General features: G+C 50.3%; 1 protein-coding gene across 2 annotated transcripts in view; it reads left to right on the top strand.

Moving 5' to 3' along the window:
- Positions 1 to 22,500, top strand: part of ASIC2 (acid sensing ion channel subunit 2) — a 1,026,308-nt gene that overhangs the window by 991,577 nt on the left and 12,231 nt on the right. For both annotated transcript variants that reach the window (XM_060133625.1, XM_060133624.1), the window contains exon 4: positions 21,510 to 21,660. In XM_060133625.1, the coding sequence (XP_059989608.1) occupies positions 21,510 to 21,660 (151 nt within the window). The remainder of the gene's footprint in view (positions 1 to 21,509; positions 21,661 to 22,500) is intronic.

Genomic DNA, 22,500 nt, shown 5'->3' with positions numbered 1-22,500 from the left:
AGAATCTTCAGGACGCTACAGAAGGCGTCCCAGCAGAGTTTCTCAAAATGTTTTAATATACCAGGCTTCTATCAATTTATAAGAGTGAGGTATGCTTTACTTTTGCTGGAAAACTCAGATTGTGTAAAGCGAGACACAACTTCTCTGTTCTAAAAGTGGGCAGGTACCTCTGCCCCGTGCCCCCAGCTCCAATGTCAGACAAGACTGTGCTGATTCAGATGACCCCCCGGGAGCTGAGCTGACCCACATCTGTACAACTGGGCTGGCTTAACCACTGAGGACCTCAGCTACAGCCCCCTCTCAGGACCCCCAGCCCTGAGTCAGCCCTGTAGGCAAGACCACAGACCAGGGCCATCATTCAGTCCAACCGAGTACCACTGGGCTCAGGCTTGCAACGGAGCTTCCTTCCACTCCCTGGAGGGTTCTTCCAGAAAGGTGTTTGGTTCCTCCACCCTGCAAAACCTCCAGAGACTCCAGGGTTTGGCAGGCAGTCCTTACAACGAAGCCAGCCCTGCCAAGAACAGAAGTTGGGCAGCATTTAAACTTTCACGCCTCTGCCATCTTGGCTTCCAGCTACCATGTTCACGTCCATCTCCCTGGGCGGGGAGGGAAACCACAGATGCATGGGGCTGAAAAGGCACTAAAGGTCATCTAGCCCTTCCCCTTGATTTACAGTTGAGATATTGGGGTCCAGAGAGGTGGCGGCCCCCCATCTCCTTGATATTAAGTATGAAGTTTTCCTAAGCTAGCTGTTCTTCAGTCTCAGTGTGCATCAGAAGCAGGGAGGAAGTGGCTTAAAGGCCCATTCCTCGGCCCAACACCACACCTGCTACATCAGACTCTCTGAAGGTGGGGCCCAAGAATCTGCCTTTGTAAACAAGACTCTCAAGTAATGCAGATGCACCCAAAGTTGTAAAACTCTTGAGCGGTAGGTAGGACCACTTGCCACTCAATGCCCAGAGCCCTGACTTGTGCAGCTGGTGGCCCTAGTTTAGCCCCTGCCTGCTTACACACACACACACGCACGCACGCACGCACGCACGCACAAGCACAAACACATGCATTCACAGTGGGCCTGTTGACATTGGGGAGGTAAGTGACCAGGTAAGTTCCAAATCCAGAGAGAACCAAGGACAGAGTCACCTGGGCCTCTCAGTAAATGGTCAGCAGCTTTGGAAGAAGCTCTCTGGCTTCAGAAGGAAATCCTGGGCAGCTGAGGAAGGGCTGAAAATACACTCAGCATCTTTCGAGGACAGCAGCTCACATACTTGAAGACACCAGCTCAACAGGGTATTTCATTCCCAGATCATTTAATAGCTGATTCTGCCCATTAATTTCTTCCTGAGGGCAGTCCCTGATGGGAACTACATCGATTCCTGATGAGTCATTCATTGGCCAGTAAACGTTACAGAGCAACCCAGGCCACCCAGCACTAAACATCCCACACAGGACAGTGGCGATATCAGGCCCTCTGATATAGGGCCATAGAGAACCTGGAAAAAGTCCACAGGTAGCCCCGAACATGGCTCGAGGGCTGGGAAATAAGGCCTGTGAGCCTGGTGAAGTGTCCTGTCCCCAAAATAGTCTGAAACCCTTCTGGGGTGCTGGGAAGGGGTTAGATACCCTGCCCTGAACTGTCAGAAGTGATTACTAGGCAAACAGCATCAGGCATGTTTATTTTTAACTTGAGGTCCTTTTTACTTCAGCTCCCTTCCAATCTCTACTGTTCATTTCTGCCTGGATTTTCCAACACGGAGTGAATCTCTCTCTCTCTCTCTCTCTCTCTCTCTCTCTCTCTCTCTCTCTCTCTCTCTCTCTCTCTCTCTCTCACACACACACACACACACACACACACACACACACACACACAGCTATATGCCTATGGGGTCTGCTGCCTACAGTAAAGGTTCATTCAGTGGTGTAGGCCAGTTAGAGCTTTGAAAGAGGAGATCCAGGGATAATCCAGAGAACTGGAGTCTAGCCCCGCCTCTGCAGCCAACTGCATGACTCCAAGCAAACGCTTGGCCTTTCTGGCCCTCAGTTTTCCCTCTCTCAAATAGGTAGGACTAGTTTAATGGTACGCAACCTAGCTATGGTACTAGGATCCTCTAGGGAGTTTTTGAAAAATACAGGTATTTGGGCCTCAAGTCTGAACAACCGAATCCTAATCTCTGGGCTAAGCCCCGGGGTATCTGTAGTTTATACAGGTACATGATTCTGATGCAGAGTGTGGGCTGAGAACCACTGGCCTGGGCGATCCAGTGCTGCTGTTCAATTAATTCCATCGTTTATCATGGAGGGAACAAGACAGAGAAAAGATGGAGTGGCTGCCTTTCTTGTGATTCCTGTGAAGAGAAGCCAAGGGCAGAAAGGCTTAAGTCTGCCATCTGGGATTCAGTGTAACTTAAGAATTTCCTGAATAGAAAGAAAAGGATGCTCTGAATATAAAATCAGACAAAAGCCCCGGGCTTGAGGTTTCTTACCAGAAATATACTGCCAAGGGACAGGAGGAGATTCCTCTCCAAGGGATGCAGCCCGCGGTGAAGGATGAGCTGGGAATCTTGGAGGACCCCCCTGGTCATCCACTGAGGGCAGAGACACCTCCGTCCTTGGCCCTGGGCCTGATGATGCTTTCCAAGCACCTTCTCAGGCCTCACAGAAAGGAAACTGCAGCACTTAAGCCTCTTGGGAGCCGAGCAGCCTCAGACAAGTCCCTTCTCTCTGCACCTCATATTTTCCTCTGTAAAATGGGGAAGGTGGGCGTTAAATCAAATATCCTATTCCATCAATTCTAAGCCACACATTTAACATCTTTGAAATAGGGATGGACCTCCCAGTCAATGGCCTCTTACCACTAATTGGCAGGATTCTTCTTTTCTTAGAGGTGTTCCAAGCAATGGTGCGTCTTACAAAGGATAGCATCTTAGCATTGGTGAAATATGATGATATCTCTGGTTCCTCCCAATTCAAACATTCTAAAAATTCCATGATTCTTTGGCCTTCTGTCCAGATCATCTTTACTGCCAAGCAGTGTATGCATCAAGCCCTGTGGGGAGGCACCAGCTTCTACTAGTTCTTTGCCCTTCAGTGTTATCCACGGACCAGCGGCAGCGTCAGCAACATCAACGCATCAGAAACACCAGCTGGTCAGAAGTGCAGTGTCTCGGGCCCCACCCCCACCCCAGGTTATGTTGTATCAGAACCTGCTTTTTTTTTTTGGCGGTACGTGGGCCTCTCACTGTTGTGGCCTCTCCCGTTGCGGAGCACAGGCTCCGGACACACAGGCTCAACGGCCATGGCTCACGGGCCCAGCCGCTCCGCGGCATGTGGGATCTTCCCAGACCGGGGCACGAACCCGTGTCCCCGGCATCGGCAGGTGGACTCTCAACCACTGCGCCACGAGGGAAGCCCAGAACCTGCATTTTTACAAAGATTCCCTCGTGGTTCCAAGCACATTAAAGTTTGAAGAGCACTATAGTAGTTCACACTCCTCCTCCATCAGAAACACACAGACACGGGCTTCCCAGGTGATGGTGGAGCTCCCTGAGCCTGTCCATGGCGTGACATGAAGTGTGCTGAGAATCCCTTCCTCCTAGCCCAAGCTCTCCCTGAAGTCAGAACAAGTTGCAAGCCTGCAAATGGCCTTTTTCCCATGCCAAGTCATCATTGATCACGCCAATTCCTCATCGGGATCAATACAGGGGGACATCTTACCCCAGTTTGTATATCTGAGGGATAGTTTCTGAGCTGTGACTGAAGTCTAAATAACGAAGCCGTGTCTACTTGATAACTTGATAGATGAAGCTCTGGAATGCCTGAGACGCCACACTTGCTAAACCTGCACCACAAGCTTTTCTGTAATGATAAATTCTCTCCGGCATCAGGCGAAGCTGAAAGTCACAGGCACCCCCAAGGACAGTCTTCTGCAGAATTGTGGCTTTGCACAGACACAGCTCAGGAAAAACTCTGAGTGTCGATGTCCCTTGCATGACTGTGCTGTGTTAGTGGTAGGGACGACAGAAGCCTGGAATGCTGAGCTGAGAAAGCCCAGAGAGACCATGAAGGACTTGTCCTTGCCAAGCAACCTCCCAATTTTACTGACAGAGAAACTGAAGCCCAGGGAGGGAAGGTTGCCTTGGTAACTGGCTTGGCTGCCTCGAGCGAGAGGCAAGTCAGTTGGGCTCCAGCTTTGGGCCCGCCCCGGGGGAAGAGAAATTGGTCTCCCACCTTCCTCCCCAAAAGCTTGAGGGCTAGTAGGAAGCGGCCGATGACCACAGGAATGTGCTGCATTCAAAATACTAGCTACTCCCCCTTTCCCAGCTTGTGCCGGCTGTAGGGTGGGCAACTGCAGTGGGAGAGAAGGGTGCTCTCCCCTCTCCCTGAGTGATGTCTTTACCACTTCTTAGCCTTGTCAGTCACAGCATTTGATCCCTCCAGGGGAATGGGAGAGAGGAGGAAGAAAGGAAATGAGACACTCTTTTATCTGACTGATACCGTTCAGAGATGGAATGTGCTCTTTAGCAGGGAGATATTTAAAACTTTGCCTCAGGGAATACTTTCCTGGGTTCTTCGGAGACTGCTCTGCGCGACCTCTCTGCCTAATGGGAGTTTTTACCTGAAATTCCCTTGCCCAGGTAATTGCGTCACCTCTCCCTCTTGCTTTCTTTTTCTCCCTGGTTCTCAGTGTTCCACTGCCTCATAAACTTTCTCTCACTGTTGGGGTCTCCTTGTCCCTCTGGATGGCAATCCTGGGCAAGAGGACTGCAAGCCCACCAGGCTATCTCCCCCTTGAGGCCATATCTGGTCAGGACGATCTTGAGGATACAGGCAGATACCCATGTAGAAGCACCCCTACTTCCCTCAGCAGGTGACCTTGTCATCCTCAGATTTCTCAAACTCATTCTAATATCTGCCCACCCTGTACGGCAACTGCGGGTGACAAATATTAAGCCCCTTGATAGTTTCCTCATCGTCTACTCTCTTTAGTTGACAAGGGAGAATCCCATTCATTCTCCTTCCTTGGGGAGGGGAGTGGATGTACTCCACATACACCAGCACCCCAAAGACTCTAGCTAACTCTTCTAATCCTCTCCTTCTCCTCTTGATGTGAATGAGAGGGTTGGAAACAAGTGGTTTTGCACAACCTCCTTTTGCAACTTCTACATGATGGTCTCATGCTTCATTATGGAATCTGTTTTCTGGGTCCTCAGCAAAAACTAAAGTAAAATATTTTTATTTTCACATTGTGTTATAGTAGCTTCAAAAATGAACACACGCTTACCTAGATTAATTAAATATGTAGTTTCCTTAACAATCTTGTGATTCAGTTGTGTATCATGTTTTATTCAATTATTAAATTCTAAGCACTTTCAAAACAAAAAAGAATGTGTTGTAGATGCCAGCCTAAAACACAAACCTGGATACCAGCGTCCAAAGGCAAGAAGGAATGGGTGGAGGAGGCTTCTTGGCCGAGGGACACAGACTGAGCCTTGAAAGCCGGGTAGCTGGTTGCCGGCTGAGAAGCAGGAAGAGCCATCCAGGCAGGGAGAGAGAAGAGCAAAGGTAGAGAGGTTATGGGAGCCTGATCGTTTGGGGGAAGATGAGAGGAGAGACAGGAAGGCAGATCATGGAAGGTCTTCTGAAGAAAAGGAGCTTGGATTTTATCGGGGAAGGTGGTGATATGACTGAGTCTGCATTTTAGGAAGATCAGATGGGGGTCAGATTGGAGGGGGTGCATGAGAAGCAGGGGGGCCAGTTAGGAGACTATTGCAGTGGTCCAGGAGGGAGCTGAGGACAGTCTCAACTTGTCCAGAAGAGGGGACACTTGCAGGGCCTTGGGGAGATTGAATCAGAGTTACTCACCCATCCAATGGAGGAGAAGGGGGAAGGAGGAGGGGTCAATTTATCGGATCTAAAAATTAAGAATCTGGTATCCAGTGTTCTTCAAGTTGTGAGTTGAGTGTCCACACAACAGCTAGCAGAGGGGAGTTACAGTACACTGTCTGGTTAGTAGAAACCACTGGGCTAACTCATAATGAACCTTCAGTTTGAGCAATTGTGTTCTGTTAAATAAAGTAGTGCTGTAGTAGACAGGAGAGGCTAACTGCTAGAATAATCAACCCTTAGATCTGAGTGGTTTGACACGATGACAGTGTATTTCTCCCTCATGTTGTGGTCCAGTGCAGTTGGCAGTGGGGCTCTGCTCCATGCAGTCATGCAGGGATCCAGCTTTCTCCCGTCTCTGTCCTCCTTTAGGCTTTCCGACTCATCTCTCTTCCGCCATCAGCTGGGGAAGGAGAGAGCACATCTACTCTTAACCACCTCAACCTAGGAGAACTAGTCATACACACCACCTGGACGCACAGGTGGCTGGGAAAAGCCACCAACCCAAGAGGGAGATGAGAACCCCAACACTGGTCTCCACCACGCTGCCCTAGTTTACCTGTACAGTGGCTTCACAGTTTATCTAGCACATGGTATTTTCTTAGTGAAGACGCTCTGGACACCCACTGGAGCTCAGTGGACAGGATTTGCCCAGCCATCCCTGATCCAAAGACCCCAAACAGGCAGGGATGCCTCATACCCTGGAGGTCACTGAGATAGACTGTGTCCTGCATTCTGTGCCCTGGCCTCTCTGTCTTGAAATGAGGGCTCAGCTCTTCACCTGCCAACTTCCCAACGCCAAGAGCTTTCTGTTCTCCATGTGTTCCTCCTAATAGATGGCTCTTCCCTTCCGCACCCGCAGGAGACAGAGGCTCTAAGGCAGTTGTCAAGAATTACCGCAGCCCAGAGAAAGGACGGGGAGAATGAGAGTGATTCGTCAAGAAGACTTACAAGCCGATTGGGCAGCCCGTGATCGGAGCTGTTTAGCTACCCAAAGGGATAGCAAGATAAATTACAGCCAGAAGAATTAACAGTTACAACCGTGGCCTCTTACATTGGGAAGGCTCGTTCCAATCACCTGTCACTGGGCTTTTAAAGGTTAGGGGGGTGCCTGACTCTGTATTTATATCTCGCTTTAAACAACTGAAGGATGGGTTCCTGGGAAAGAGGGTGAGGCAGGTATTTATAAATGAAATCTTTCCTCTGGGTTACTGCTGCAGACCTATTTTTTTCTCCAGTTCTATTTGATTTCTAGCAGGTAATTGTTCCTAGCACTGGCTTTCCGTAACACGGGCTGTGCACTTTCTCTCTCTCCACTGAAGTCACTGTCAAGTGGCTAATGAATTGTAAACAGGCATGGCGACGTGCACATGTTGCTGCCATTTTAAGGACCCTGGCTAAGCCCTTTGTGAAAATCAAATGTCCTTGAATCATTAAAATAACCCCTGCCCTGACTCAAGCCTGGGTGAATTTTATAGACCGGATGTTCTTAAGGCAAACAAAATTTTCTGGACTCCTTTTGCCAATGACAGAGGCCAAGATCTTGGCTATCTTGAGCTCCTGCTATGTGTCATATAAACAATGCGCTGGATTCGGTTCATATATTAGCTCATAAAACTCTCCAGGACAGAGACTAATATTCCTATTTCACAAGAGGTAACTGATACTCAAAGAGGTTCAGTTGTTCGCCCAAGGTCCCTAAGCTAGCATGTGGTGAAGGTGAGTTTCAGGCTTAGAATGTCTGACTCCAAACCCATAATTCTTTCTACTCCCAACACAATCCCCAAGTAAGGTGCCTGCCTGTGGGCTTCTCTGGAAGACCCCAGAGATAAGTCCCTTTACTCATAGTTTTTAAAAAGCTCCTGAGAAAAGACAGAACTTGAGTCCACAGGGCTGTGGACAGTGCAGTGGTCGACTTGGTGTATGGGATCACCCTGCCTCTCCCCGGTGGCTGGGCGGTAACCCAGAGAGAGGGCTGGACGGGGTGAGGGAGTGGGAAGCAGCTGTCTCAGTCGCTGTGGGGCAGGATTGGGAGTCAAAAGCCTTGGGTTCTTGTCCAAACCCTTCCTCCGAATTGCTAGATGATCGCAGGCAAATCGTTTTGCTTCTGTGAACCTCAGTCTTCTCCTCTTTACGATGGCGATGATACGGCTGTCCCACATTGAGAGGGAAAGAGGAGGCCTTCCACGGAGCATCTCAGGACATGCAGGAATTTCTCAGTGGGTCTCTGATAACGAATGGCTTCTCTCCAGTGGCAGTGGCCGTCGCCTGGCATTAGACAGGGAGGGCTTCCTTAGAGTGGGGACCACAGGACAGTGATGCCAGGCTTCAACGTCCAACTGAATCCGGACTCCATCACTTACCAGCAGTGAGACCTTGGGCAAGCTTCTGCACGTCTCTGCCTCAGATTCCTCATCTGTATAAGAGGGATAACAATAGTACCGACCTCAAACTTCATCTATGCAAAGTGCCTGGGCCAAAGGGTGTCTGTCCAGCTTCCTCCCTGACCTCTACCCTCCCACCCTCTACCATGACGGCATACGCCAGTGTCCACACCACCAAGCAGGAGGGCTGAGGCCGTGGAACAACCTCAAGGAGCCCGACAAAGAGCTTGAACGGGGGGTATTTGTTCTTGTTTGAAAGGCGAGAGCCCAGGGCTTCTTCGTGGTCTGACAGTTTGCACCTGTTCATCTGTGATGTTCCAGACTCGCAAGGGAAGGTTCACTTCAAAGACCACTTTATCAGAGCAGCAGGGAAGACATCAGAGCATTTTGCAGTGAAGTCAATATTGCTTATGATTTCTGCCGATGCGCTTTCCAGAGCACCTGAGCTGGGGAGAAGAGAAGTGGGGTGGGCAGTACAACAGTTTGGGGCACCAACTCTATGACTCTAGTTATGGACACCGACACACACATGAACTTCGCAGATAAGGACACTGTGGAGAGGGTGTCACGCACCCATGGTCATCCAGAGTCAGGATTTGTCACTAGGTCTGATCCACCCCAATCCAGACTGTGGTCCTTCGGGGACACAGGAGAAGGGATGCTGCCACTCCCTGTTGCCAACCAAAGGCTATCCTCTCTTACCGCTTGAGACAAGCAGCACAGAGGTGCGTTCTGCTGGGAGGCGGGTGGGGACCCAGGAGTGACTCCAGTTTAGATCTGTGATCTGGGCAATTTTCCCAGCAGCCACATTCAGTAGAAAGATGACTCCCACAGGGGGCTTAGTGGGTTATTGCCATCTTAGTCGCTGTCCCAGGTGGGGCTTCACGTCTTCAGTCAAGGTCTTCGTGCCCAGCAGGGTTGCCTGCCACCATTTTCTTCCGTAACCTTCCCATCTGGTTCAAGCAGCCCTGCCCTAAGCCTTGGTACCACTAGGGGCAGCAGTGAGCAGGTGACGTTGTCCAGCAGGGCTGCAGCGCTCAGGCACCTGGCCCTTCCCCACCCAACCTGTGCCAAAATTCCACAGAGGGGAGGTTTCCCCTGGGTACAGTCCTGGGGAAGGATACATCTGGAGCTCCTTTTATACAGCAAATGCTGTGATGGGTGCCTCCGTCTCCATGCTAACGCATTTAATACTCCCTCAAACCCCGGGAAGTAGAGATAATTATTCCCATCATGCAGATGAGGAAACTGAGGCTCAAAGATATTTTAAAACCTGCCCAGGGTTGCATAGGAAGTCATAACAACAGCTGCCATTTATTGAGCTCCAGCTCTGTGCGAGACACTATGCTGAACCCTTTCAGGCATGACCTCATTTAGAATACGTCATCAAATCTAAACAATGACAACTGTACGGGTCAGTGTTATTTTATGTGCCAGGAAGAAAGAAAAACACCACTGATGGTAAGATCTTACAGAGGTGTTAGGATGTGGGAAAATATGTGTTTCATAACCAACGAAATATAGACATTCTCACAATGAGATATGTACTGTTACTGCCAATTTACAGGGGGGGAAACTCAGCCCATAACTGACAGAGCTAGAACCCAAAGCTATGTCTCCCTGAGTCCAGAGCCCAGTCTTTTAACCATGCAGTGCTGCCCTGAGTATTGACTAAGTCCCTGCTCTGCTCCAGTGCCCACGCTCTCCTAGACCATCTCCTTCAGTCTCCATGCAAACTTGTGGGGTGGTACCGGTACCCCTTTTTGGAGATGACGAAATAGCTGAGAATTAGAATCCAGTGCCCCGTTCCAAAGGCCACTCTCTTTTCACGACATCACGTGGTACGTCACCTGCCCCTTCCAGCCTCTGTAATCCCCGGGCCATCTTTTCCAGGAGCCCACGTGGTGTCCCGTGTGGACACGGACTCTGTCGGGCCCCCCCACTGGGAAGGTGAGGGTAAATGTCTTTCTCAGGGCCCAGCCAGGAGCCAGCCCATGACACGTACAAATGACTTTGAACTCCCGAGGCTGGTGAGGTATTGATCTCTCCATTGTAGTCCTTCCAAATGGTCCAGGCATTTAAGATGATGTCTATGAAAGGGCAATGTGTCCCCAGTTCCCCTTCAAAGTGGTTCGTGGATGTGCCCCATAGACTGTAACTGTAATTGGAACCAGCAACTCAACCATACAAAATTGGAATCATTCAGTGGAAAAGAAAGGGTTTTTTTAAGGTTGTAAAGTACTCTGACTGTGTAAAAAATGTGACCCAGCATGCTGATGATGGTGGCATTTCTAGAGATGGTGGCCAGGAAGTCACAGTTTGAAGGACTGACAGGTAGTGATAGATGAGATTCCACAATTATAATGGACCCTCCACAAGTGTTAATTATTTGGGGAATGATGGAACACAGTGTGGTGGTATAAACCGCCTAAATACAAAGCAGGTAGCCCTCTTTGGAAAATTGCGTAAGATTCAATTAAGTGCGGGTCCTGCTGGTGCAGAGCTGAGACAGAAAGATCAGACCTGAGAGCTCAGCCCCAGTCTGAGAGTTCAGTGGCTCAGGCGCACAGACTTGCGATTCCAGATCTCATCCTTCCAGCATCCACACGCTTTATGCCTGTAAACATCCACCACCCCCGCGCTGGAAAGCTCCAGGAAGGCGGTAGTAAAAGATGAATTTGACGGCCACTGCTCTGTGCACACAGAGCCTCCCTGCCACGGAGCCTTCACCAGGCAGGGTCGCAGGAGGAAATTCATCCAGTCCCCGAATGCGGGCGTCCGGGGCCGCAGCGGTGGAGTCCCAGAGGGCAGAGGCGGCTGCGGCTCATTCTGACACCCTTGCGGGGCTTGCAGAGGCTTCGATCGGAGGGTGGGGCGTAAGGGTGTTAAAGTGCCCCTCAGCCCCGCCTCGAGGATTAACCGAAGCCACACACGTGGTCAGTGTGGGCCCTCAACGAACATCCCGTCCTTCCTTGGTCAGGGCTAGGACTTGCAGCGTGGTGCTGTTTTAGCTGAAAACCCTCCTAGCTAGCTCAGAATCTGCTCTAGGGTGGAGGGCCGAGGCGGGGTGAGGAGAGGGGGAGGGGCAGGTGGCCCCAGGAGGCTGCAGAGGGCAGAGCCGGGCGGGCTGGCCTTGTGTTCAGTCCACACACACACCCAGCCCCCACTCACTCACGCTCCCAGCCGGGGCAGAGCCACCCGAGACCCGCCCCCCCCCCCCCCCCCCGCTACCAACTCCACGCCCACCCAGATATGTGGAAAGTGGATTCCGAATGGAGCTAAAAGCCAAAACTGTAGCAAATGCATTGAGGTGCTCTCCAGTCAACCTGGACCCAACTTCTCTTTCAAATATGCAGTTGAAGGGCTTCCCTGGTGGCGCAGTGGTTGAGAGTCCGCCTGCCGATGCAGGGGACACAGGTTCTTGCTCCGGTCTGGGAAGATCCCACATGCCGTGGAGCGGCTGGGCCCGTGAGCCATGGCCGCTGAGCCTGCGCATCCGGAGCCTGTGCTCCGCAATGGGAGAGGCCACAACAGTGAGAGGCCCGCGAACAGCAAAAAAAAAAAAAAAAAATGCAATTGAAAAAAGCCATGTCGTAAAAGTCCCCCATCCCAACAGAGATTGTGAACAGAGGCCAGTCTGTGCCCCTACAAACATCCTCCCCCAGCACCCCGCCTAGCCCATGCAAACAGGAATGTTTTCATGGCGATGTAAAGGTGATGTAGTTGAAGGGGAAACAATGGGATGCTGGGGATTGCTAGCTGGCGGGGGAGCAGAGTGAAGCCCCAGGCAGGGCTGCAGGAGAGGGAGACAGAGTGCTGGGGGCTACCCGGTGCTCTCTGTGGGCGACACGCACACCCTCGTCTGTGACTCTCCTGCTGCTGTGCAGTGTGCGCCCTGCGCACAGATGTATGCGGCAGCTCTGAGATGCCCCAACCGAGCAGCAGCCAGTCCTGCTGCCTCCTCTAGACTCTTCCGTTGACGATGCGCATAGGTGGAAGCTGGACTGAGGGATCTTCTTAGAAAGATGAAAATGCACCCAGGGTCAATAAAAAAAAAAAAGAGGAAAAGGACGAGGAGGAAGAAAATACAGGGCAGAGATGTAGTCTGGATCCCAAATGACCCCTTTCCAGCTTACAGAGCTGAGAGTATGGGTCAGAGAAAAGAGCTGGGGGAGTCAGGACCCCTAGTACTATGTCACGAGGACCCCCCAGCAGCAGTGAAGTCCAGGGCAGAACCTGCAGGGGGACCCAGGACAGGAAAAGACAAAGGATACTTATGTCAACAGCTGGGCCAGCGTTGGAAGGAGTGAAGAAAACCCCAGGCTCTGAATGGGGAAGTGCCTGGTTCAGGTCAGCCTGGGAGTAAAGGCCTGGCTCGTATGCCTCTGAGCTCCCTCCTCTGGGTGAGGCCACCCCTGCGCCTGCATCCCTGCGACACTTCCCCTCCCCCAGTTTCAACCAACAAATCACACACCAAGGCTATTTGCTGCGAACACACTGCCGGCGCCGACAGCACTTGCCCAAGAAATTGTGTCCGGACGAAGATGCGGCGACAATGGTGTGTCAGCGTGCACGGACACCCTAAAAACGCTCTTCTGCTAAGGCAGCCCTTACGCTGGGGAGTGGAGGCAGGGCATGAATTTTGCAGGGGCTGGTACCTACCAGGGACGTATATTCACTGAAGGTGCAGGAGTCACCGTAACAATGATGGAGACTTTTTCAGTTACCCGGGGCTGTTCCCAGGGCACGGAGCAGGGCACACCAGCCTGACACTCACTCACGTGTCCCCTTGTTGCCCTACCTGAGGCTCCCCTTCCAGGCCAGGCCTCTCTTTAACTCTGGGCCTTTGCCTGGGCAGTTCCCTGGACCCAGGGCACTCTTCCCACACTCCAGGTCTGTCTAATGAACAACACAGTCTTTCTAGACTCAGACCAAAGGTGACCACCGCCTCCATAAAGAATTTTCTGATCCCCCCACTCCAAGTTGGTCTGGCCGTGCCCTCCTTAGTGCCTCCACAACTCCCATACATTGTTACCCCATTATAGCACTTGCTTTGTTACATGCGTGTCTGTTCTTTCTAGACTGTAGGCCCCCAGGTCGTAGGAACCAGGCCTTATTCATCTTCGTAGCCTCAAATCCTAGGAGTGTTCCTAGAACAGATTAGGTACTAAACAAACATTTATTGCACACTTGGAAGGAGGATGAGTGAGAGGGTGGGTGGATGGATGGATGGATGAAAATAATAATGAAAAAAATAATATTTTTATGAAAATAAAAGTGCAGGGGCTGTCTGCCCCATGACACCAAAGCTGGAAGGATTCTTGTAGAGCTCCAGAGGCATATCTAGAGCCAGCAAAGCCCAAGGTGAAAGTCACATTAGAATGAGACAAGTTATAGTCTTTGAAAAAGATCCTCTTGCTCTTTTTTTTTTTTTTTTTTTTTTTTTTTTTTGCGGTACGCGGGCCTCTCACTGCCGTGGCCTCTCCTGTTGCGGAGCACAGGCTCCGGAACGCGCAGGCTCAGCGGCCATGGCTCACGGGCCCAGCCGCTCCGCGGCACGTGGGATCTTCCCGGACCGGGTCACGAACCCGCGTCCCCTGCATCGGCAGGCGGACTCTCAACCACTGCGCCACCAGGGAAGCCCCCTCTTGCTTTTTTGAATAAACAATTCACTTTTTGCTCGTCACGTTCTCTCCCACTCGCAGACATTTTTACAATGGATACCGTTGTAATCTGTTACCGACTGATTGGTGGATTTGATTTTAGTATTTTATTTGATTTTATTATTAGTCACAAACCATGGGTAATTCACTTTTTAAACTGATCTTTGTTGCTTACTGAAGTGCTGCATCAGCTACCACTACTTAGTTTCCAGCCAGCACAACCAGCAGTTCTGTGTGTGACCCCAGGGCAGGACCAGGGTGTTGCTGAATTCTGATTGGGTGAATCCTCCTGTGGTCCAAATGCCGTTTGGGGGATGCTCCTACGCAAGAGGGCAGGTTGTGGTTCCCGTCCTTGCAGGGAAGTCACATTCTGTATTTTATATAGTGCATAATAAGTCTTATCTAGTCTATGTGAATACTTAACAGTGTATAGTTTGATGGTTCCCGCAGATGAAGCTTCCCTAAATACATTTCCTCTCGGTTCTGATTCCAGTCAAACGGCAGTGTTTAGATAAGTTCTAACACCACATCTGTGATCCATTGGTGATGGCTGTCATCTGTCATCCATTGGTGATGGCTGTGCAGGATGCGGGGAGGGGTGCAGTCATCTGGTTTGCCTTATAGACCACCCCCTATACTCTACTACACCTGGAGGTTATCTATTCTGAACCCAGATGCTGCAGATGAAAAAGCTAGGTCCCCCAGACAGGACAGCAGGGTAACAGCACAGCCAAGATTAGGCTGTCCCCTGACCCCCAGTCAGGAGCCTTGCAGTCAGACAGACCTGGGTTTGGCTCCTGCCTCTGCCATTTCTTAGCTGTTTGGTGTCAGGCAAGTTACTGAAGTTTGCTCCTCTGTAAAATGGGGATGATAATATTTAACTGGCAAAGTTGTTGTGAGGGCTAAACTGTTCAATGACTCCATGCGACATTTCCCGTGTTGGGTTCTGAAGAACCCATGTTCCCATCCCCAAATCTCTGCTGCAGCCTCCGTCCACCCACCCAGGCATTGCCTCTGCTTCCGGTGGACCCCACCCACTGTGGTAAAAGGCAAGGCACACTGATAAACGTGTAGACTGCTGGCTTCTAGTTCCAGCTCTGCCTCCTACTGTCCATGACCACAGTCTCTTTAACGCTTCCATCTCCCAGGATATACAATGGAGATCATAAAAGTACCAACCCCACAAGGCTATGGTAAGGATTCGAGGAGTCAGTCCAAGTAAGGTGCTGAGTAAGGGCTCAGCAAATACCAGCGGTGTCTATACCATCAATTAGTCTACAGTGAGTCTTCAGTGCAAGTAGTTCTTACTCACACAGGGTCATTGTGTGGGTTGAAAGAGACGCTGTCCTTACAAGCACCTACCACAGGGTCTCCAACCGGGAGGGGTTATTATTGCTCAGCCTCTTTGCGATGACTTTTGCTTCTTCGTGGTACCATGCTTTGACCTTGGGGACTGAACACTCATGAAAACCACAGGGATGGGGCGGGAGGGGGGTGGGTGCCTCACTGTTTCTGTGCTGCCTGCAAGGACATGCTTCCCCTGGGACCCCATTGCTGCCTCTGTTACCGACTGATTGGTGGATTTGATTTTAGTATTTTATTTGATTTTAGTATTGCTTAAAAGGAGCGTAATATAATCATTTGTGGACACACTTAAATCACTCCACGGGATGCAATAAAAACATCAAACCAAAAATTATGGCTAGAAAGCAAGCGGGCTCTGATTTCCCCTCCATCTGGGTGGGCCAGGGGGAAGTTTGTACTTGTAGTAGAAGGTGGGAAAATGAGTGTGGGGGGGATCACAGGGCATGGCCAAGAGCAGGGAGACCTCACGAGCCCACCGATCCTAGAACCTGGGGCCTCTCGGAGCCTTTAAGGCCCTGCCCCTTACAGATGGAACAGAGAAGCACAGAGAGGCTGAGTGACATACTCAAGATCACACAGGAAAACCTGCTATCAGCTAATCCAGGACTCAGATGTGATTCGGTGCTGAGCCCACCTCAGTGCAGAGCCAGTGGAGACCAACATGGAGGACCCTCTGCTCCTCCTGGACTGGGTGAGGGCAGCCCCCTGCCCTCATCCTCTGTACTGGGGCTGGGAGAAAGCAGGGTGGTACAATTCATTCATTTATTCACTCATTCATTCCATAAGTATCAAGCACCCATTATACGCCAGCCCCTGTACTAGAGGCCTGAGATCCAGTGAACAGGAAGAGATATGAGTGTAGCTGAAGGGGTGGATGCCGATTAGGAAAGGCACGTAGAACCAGCCACCGACTGATACCTTTAATGAAGGACTTTCACAAGCACTTCCCAAACCTAGGACTCAACGAACACATGGAAACGCTGCTGAGGCTCTTCCCACCTATTGTCTCATTTAACCCTCAGGGAGGCCCTGGGAGTTACAGATAATTAGTTCTGTTTTGCAGATAAGGAAGCTGAGACCCAGAGTAGTTATGTAACTTAGCCAAGGCCACACAGCCTGTCTGTGGTGGAACCATGTTCTTCCCACTTGCCCCCAGCTGTGCAGCCTGGGGCGGAAGAAGAGAACAGGCCCTGGGAATCTGCGGACACACCTTAAGGTGGTGGCAGGAGGGGTCTGTGGCAAACAAGAGCCCCTGGACAGCAGGGACCCCCATTTTACTCACCTCTGTAGCCCCAGTGCCCAGCCCGGCGCCTGGCACATCCTAGGAGTTAATGAAGAGCTTGTTCAATTAGGCTGGACCACTGGGCTGGCTGGGCTAACAAAAGCCCCACTGAGCCTTTGGTAACAGCCCAGACTGTACCCCGACTCCTGTTTCCTGCACCCTGAGGCCAGCTCCTCTGGTTGAGCACTTCTTCATCCATGGGAGCCTCACTGAGTGAGCTGAACACCCCGCTGACTACGTTCTCTGGAAAACAGCTCACAAAGGGGGTGTTTTTCCTTCACTCTCAAGGCAATTTTTCCCAGAGTGAAGGCTTCCCACTGACTCTGATCCAGGGCCACTCTGGCCTTATCTTGATCAGTTTCACCAAACACCCGTAGGGAAGAGAACACGTTGTGAACCAAATATTCAGACCCAGATCGATCATCGATCATCGATCATCGGAGAGAAGCCCACCCCTCTGCCCACCCCTTATCCCGGTTTGTATTAAGTGAGACACATAGACTCAAAACTTTGAAGATTCTGGAGGCATTTAGCAGCTCTCTGGTCCAGACCCCTTGCTTTATGGAGCAACTAAGCAAGGCTCAGAGGTTACAGTTCCTGCCCAAGGAACCACATAAGTCACTGGAACCTCACTGGGTGTTCACACTCAGCACTTCTCCCTGGAAGCCCCAGCAATGCTCCTCTCACGATGCTACCCACTCTGTTTCATTTCGGGCACAATCACGAAGAAGTGGTCAGTCACGCACAGATAGATATCCCAGAGAGAAGACTCCAGGAGTAACAGAAAATAAGTGTGCACCACGGGTCATCGGGGCGTACTTCTGTGTTTCCGGTCATCAGAGTGAGTATCTGTGTTATGGATGCAAAGCACGACCAGCTCTGTTGCCTGGTCACTGTACACGGTGAGACAGCGCCCTAGTGGGGAGAAAAGAGGCCAAGAACGTCTCTGGTTCATTCAACATCTATTATTCACCAGCCACTCTTGGAGATGTTTCGTCTTGTTACAGAACGAGGCAGGAAAAAAAAGAAAGAAAAAACATGATAACATTTGGCTTTAGAATTCCTCCTAGGGAAGGAAGTGCCTTTCCTTGAGGCTCCACGGGAAAGGTGGTTGCCGTGTTACCAAGATGACAGAGGATGAGGCAACTACTTAAGAAGAAGCGGATTCTCCTCCTGGAAAGGGTGGCAAAGCACATAAGGAGAGAGAAACGAGGCGGGAGAGAAGGAAGGAAAGGAGAAAGATGGAGAGATGCTGGGCTTAGGCAAGATGAAGGAGATTTGCTCCGATGTAAACCCTCCTCCAACTCTGACATCTTCCTTATATTCTAATGCCCTGGGCGAGTGGGCTTTCTGTGGAGATGAACAAGGGGCTGAGTTTCACATCCTATCCATAGGACACAGAGACCGGAAGACATCAGCCAAGGGCCACAGCTGCGTTACACGTACCTTGTGTTCAAAACTCACAGTATCCCTCTGAAGTAGTTAATATCTCAGGGTGCTTCTCATGCAGAAAGAGGAGGTCCCCCACTAAGCAAGTGGCAGAGCCAGGATTCCAACCCAGCTGGGTCTGACCACAGAACACGTGCTCCTAACATGGGTGCTCCCGGCAGACAGAGAACCTCGGCCAGGTGGGCTAGTGAGGAGGAGAAGGAAGCCAAGCAGCCCAGAACGAAGGCCCCGACCCAGCCCTGGGAAGGAACCTGCAGGGGAATCCCAGAGCCTAAAGGGATCTGGTCCAGGTGAGTATCGTGTCCAGCCCCTGAATCAAAAGCCCAAGTGGCTGACATGACAAAAGAGCCAGGTGGCTACCATGGGAGCTCAGTGGGCCTCTCTCCTTGTCTCCCTCCTCCTTTATCTCTCCTCCGGTCTTTTCTACCCTTTCCAGGAGCAGAATGAACATATTCCTATGCGGTCTCATCATCGTCACAGCATCTCTCCCTTAGGAGCATCCCAGCCAAGGCTTCTGTGGGCTGCAGACACAAGGAAAAGGCCAAGGGAGCTGGGCAAGGTCCTATGAGACAGTCTCCCTCCCAGCATCTCTGACTACAGAGACCCTCCTTGAGCAGCTAGGCTGACTGCAGCGCCACCTGCTGGCACACCTCGGGATCTATGGGCTGGGAGAGGCTGGGAAAGCCAGTGGCATAGGACGTCCCAAGGCAGGGAGGGTGCAAACACAAACTTCTCTCTAGAAAACGAAAAGTACTGTGGAGAGAAGCCTCGAGACAGTGGAGCGATGACAGGCAAGCACCAGGGTATGCCATCACAAAAGTGCTGAGTTCTTTGCTCAGCTCATAAATGTGAGTAATTGTGCAAGGCCACCCGTTCCATGGCACAGTGAGAAAAATAAAAGGCTAAGGACGGATGAGTTGTTAAGTAAATGCAGGAACACTTTAAGGCTCAATCCTGGTGTCTCTCCTCTCTCCCTGGGCTGGCTCATCCACCCCACAGCTTCAAGATCCACTAAAGCCACACACACGCAAACGCACACATTTACGTCTCCAGCCCAGATCTCTCTCCCAGCTCCAGAGCCCTAGATCAGCGGCCTGGTGTCCTCTGGACTTGGACATCTGCATTGGCAGGAGTTCTTATAGTAAACCCAGCACAAAATAACTTGAGCCAAAAAGGATGGCGTTTCGCTAGTCTGTAGAACCAGATTGTAAGGAGAGCAGAGGTGGAGCTGGACTATTTGTTGAATGAATGAAAGGGTAGAAAAACATGAAGACGTTTGTTAGGGGAAAGAGATAGGAACTAAGTCTTGGTGGGTACCTACTGGCTGCTGGGCACTTATTTAATCCAATGAGGAGGCTAAAAGCGGGGGCTGGGGAATGGGGGCTTTGTCACTGACTAAGTCACACAACTAGCCCATGAAAGAGTGAGGTTCAAGGTTCTGTCGGACTTGTACCACTGTCTCTAGTTCTCAAATTAAAATTACAGATGTAGGGTCTAGGATTGGATATAAGGGCTTAAGAGGTTTTAGAATCTCCAACTGCACATGCAGTACTTGAATCTCTCTCTTCCCATCCCAGCCAGGTGGTTGTATGGTTTCTGCTTGAACACCCCTCATGATGGGGACCTCACCCTCAAGATAGGGATTTTGTCATTGAATCATAGTAGCAGGTTAGAAAGTTGAGACAGAATTTATCCTTCTTTAGGATTAAATAAGAGAATGCGTGTGCTGTGCCCACCACAGTGCCTGCAACGTCAATAAACGTGATCATGCACCCCACTTCCCTTAGGACAACTGTTCTTGTGTCTATCTTTCCCTTGGGATGCCGGGAAACAAATCTAGTTCTTCTTCCCTGAGACAGCCCTTCAGATATTTGAAGACAGTGCTTCAGGGTCCCCCTGAGGCTTCGCTTACCCAGGATAAACAAATACTCCAACACGCTTTCAGACACTCGTTGGTAAGCAAGAGTTGATGCTGTACACGCTGCGATTTTCCAGCTGCTGTGGTGTCTGAGGCTTCAGAAAATCTGATGGAACGAATGATAAACCAGCCACATCAGGGTAGCCATGGTATCTGGATCATGACCTCTGTATAAAAAAAGGGAAGTGATTGACCCTGAACAAACAGTAGCACATCCCCAGAGTTTCACCAGCTGCATTCTTGGTCCACCCACTGTGGGAAATTGTTTTAGAAGAAGAAAAAGAAACGAGAGTCTCCCAAAATGATTTTACATCATTTTAGACCCCCTGTCTTGCCAAAAGTCGCTATGAATTCTTCCCAAATCCAGTTTGTGTGCTGATCGATCCAATATTGAGCAATGTAGGGAACTGAATCCATTCTAATCATAGACTGTCAAACCTACCCCCACATACTCCCTCTTTACGGATGGGGAAACTAAGGTCCAGAGGAGAGTGGCGACTTATCCAAAGTCATAGAGGAAATCTGTGCAAAAGCCTGGTCAGCTCATGAACTCCAAAGAAAGACGAGAGAGTAACGCAAGCCTTCATGGGAAAGGAAGAAGAAAGGAGCTGTTAGAAAAAAACACAAAAGAGAAAAGCTCTGAAAGGTCCTCTCTGGAGTGTTTCTCCCTCCTTTCATCCATTTCCTATAGAGACAATGTAGTATACAAGGGCAAGATTGGAGTCAGAAATTCCTAGGTCCATATGCTGACTCCGCCACTGGCTCTGTGTTTGATCTTGAACAGACTACTAACCTTTCAGATACTCAGTTTCGTCATGAATAAAATGAGAATAGGAACAGCTCCCTCAAAGGAATGAGTCTTAAATAAAATAGAGAGAGAGAGACTTTTGGTTCTCAGTAATGGTGGAGCGGCTTATATCAGACTAACCCTTCCGGAAATAACAATTATAAACTCTGGACAAAATATTTCAAAAGTACTATTTGATGGCATTGGAGAGAGACTAAAAACAGGCAGAAACTGGAGGGTATACAGCCCTTGAAGGAAGGGAGTCACACTGGATGAAATACACATTTATTTACCCGATCTCTCCTTTGAGGGCACGTCGAGTTCTAAGGGAATATTGTAGCTAGAGCTCAAGAAGAAAGCAGCAGTCGTTGAGTTAAAAAGTCTCAAGCTAGAGTTCAGCGTTGCCAGAAAAGCTAGAAAAAATGGGAAGAAAAACCCTAGAAAGGAGGGGCCCCCAGAGGCAGAGCCCCCAAATTTTTATCTCACTTCTCTGCTGCTGAGAGATGGGAGATGACAAATTGTGGAAGTGGGAAGATGTGGCCCGTGTAAGAGACTTTGAGAAGCTCAGCATTTATAAGAAGGTTATAAAAAAAATAAGATAGGAAAACTGGTATCGGAGCCAAAAGTAGAAGGCTTGGGAGGTCAATGGAATTGAGGTTGTCATGCAGTAGATGCTCAGTAGTGGTCTGTTAACTGCATAAGTGAATGAATGAGTCACTGGGCCTGTCGAGGCTGAAACTCTGGGGCTGACTGCTGCCCCCTCCTTCCTGTCTTGCAGCTCACATACCTGCCCCCGCCGTGGGGCGAGTGCCGGTCCTCGGAGATGGGACTCGACTTCTTTCCTGTTTACAGCATCACTGCCTGTCGGATTGACTGTGAGACCCGCTACATCGTGGAGAACTGCAACTGTCGCATGGTCCACATGCCAGGTCAGTGCCAGGCGAGGACAGCCGCAGGGGCCCAGGACTACCTGCGACCTTCTTTGCATTTCTCACCCTGATGGGAAACTCTACACCCACTCCACGAGGATGCAAAGGGATGCTGTTCTCGGAAGACTGTTATTTGATGCCCAAACTCTTAGAGGGCGGATGGAAACCTCCAGTCTGGCAACCAAGGCAGCATCCTGGTGTCCAGAAGTGGTCAGGTGTTTGGAGGACGTTCCTCCCAACGTTCAATATGTTTGCTAATTGTTTGCTGGTCTTCCCTCCTAGAGTTCAGTGTCCAGATATCTGGATGCTTACAATTCTTACATCCTGGTGTGGTACACGTTCAAACATCCAGATGGTTATTGCTTTCCTCCAGATGTTTCCCTTCTTGCATCCAAATGTCTAGCTCTCTTTCAAGCTAGGCAAGAGTCCATCAGCCAGCAAATGAATGCATGTGTACTGACATTTCTATTCTCAGACTAACAATGCACGTAGCCATCATTAGAGGCAGTTGGCTTGTCAGTAGAAGTGGAGTGGGGGGAGGGGGGCTGATTGGAGCAGGAAGAGTTTGGTACTGCAGCATGGAAGGAAGGATGACTGAGGCTGGAGTCAGTGGCCTTGGCTTCTAACTCAGGTTCCTCCACCTTACTGCTGTGTGACCTGGTACAAGTTACTAAACCTCTCTATTCTTACCTCCATTATCTTTAAAACACAATCACTCGTGGATAGGAAGATAAAATTAGGCTAAGATATAAAAATGCTTTGTTGGGAATTCCCTGGTGGTCCAGTGGTTAGAGCTCCGTGCTTCCACTGCAGGGGGTTCGGGTTCGATCCCTGGTCAGG

The sequence above is a fragment of the Lagenorhynchus albirostris genome, chromosome 20 (assembly GCF_949774975.1).
Source record: "Lagenorhynchus albirostris chromosome 20, mLagAlb1.1, whole genome shotgun sequence".
NCBI lineage: Eukaryota > Metazoa > Chordata > Mammalia > Artiodactyla > Delphinidae > Lagenorhynchus > Lagenorhynchus albirostris.
The sequence above is the reverse complement of the archived record's forward strand: the minus strand, read 5'-3'. Positions and strand labels throughout refer to the sequence as shown.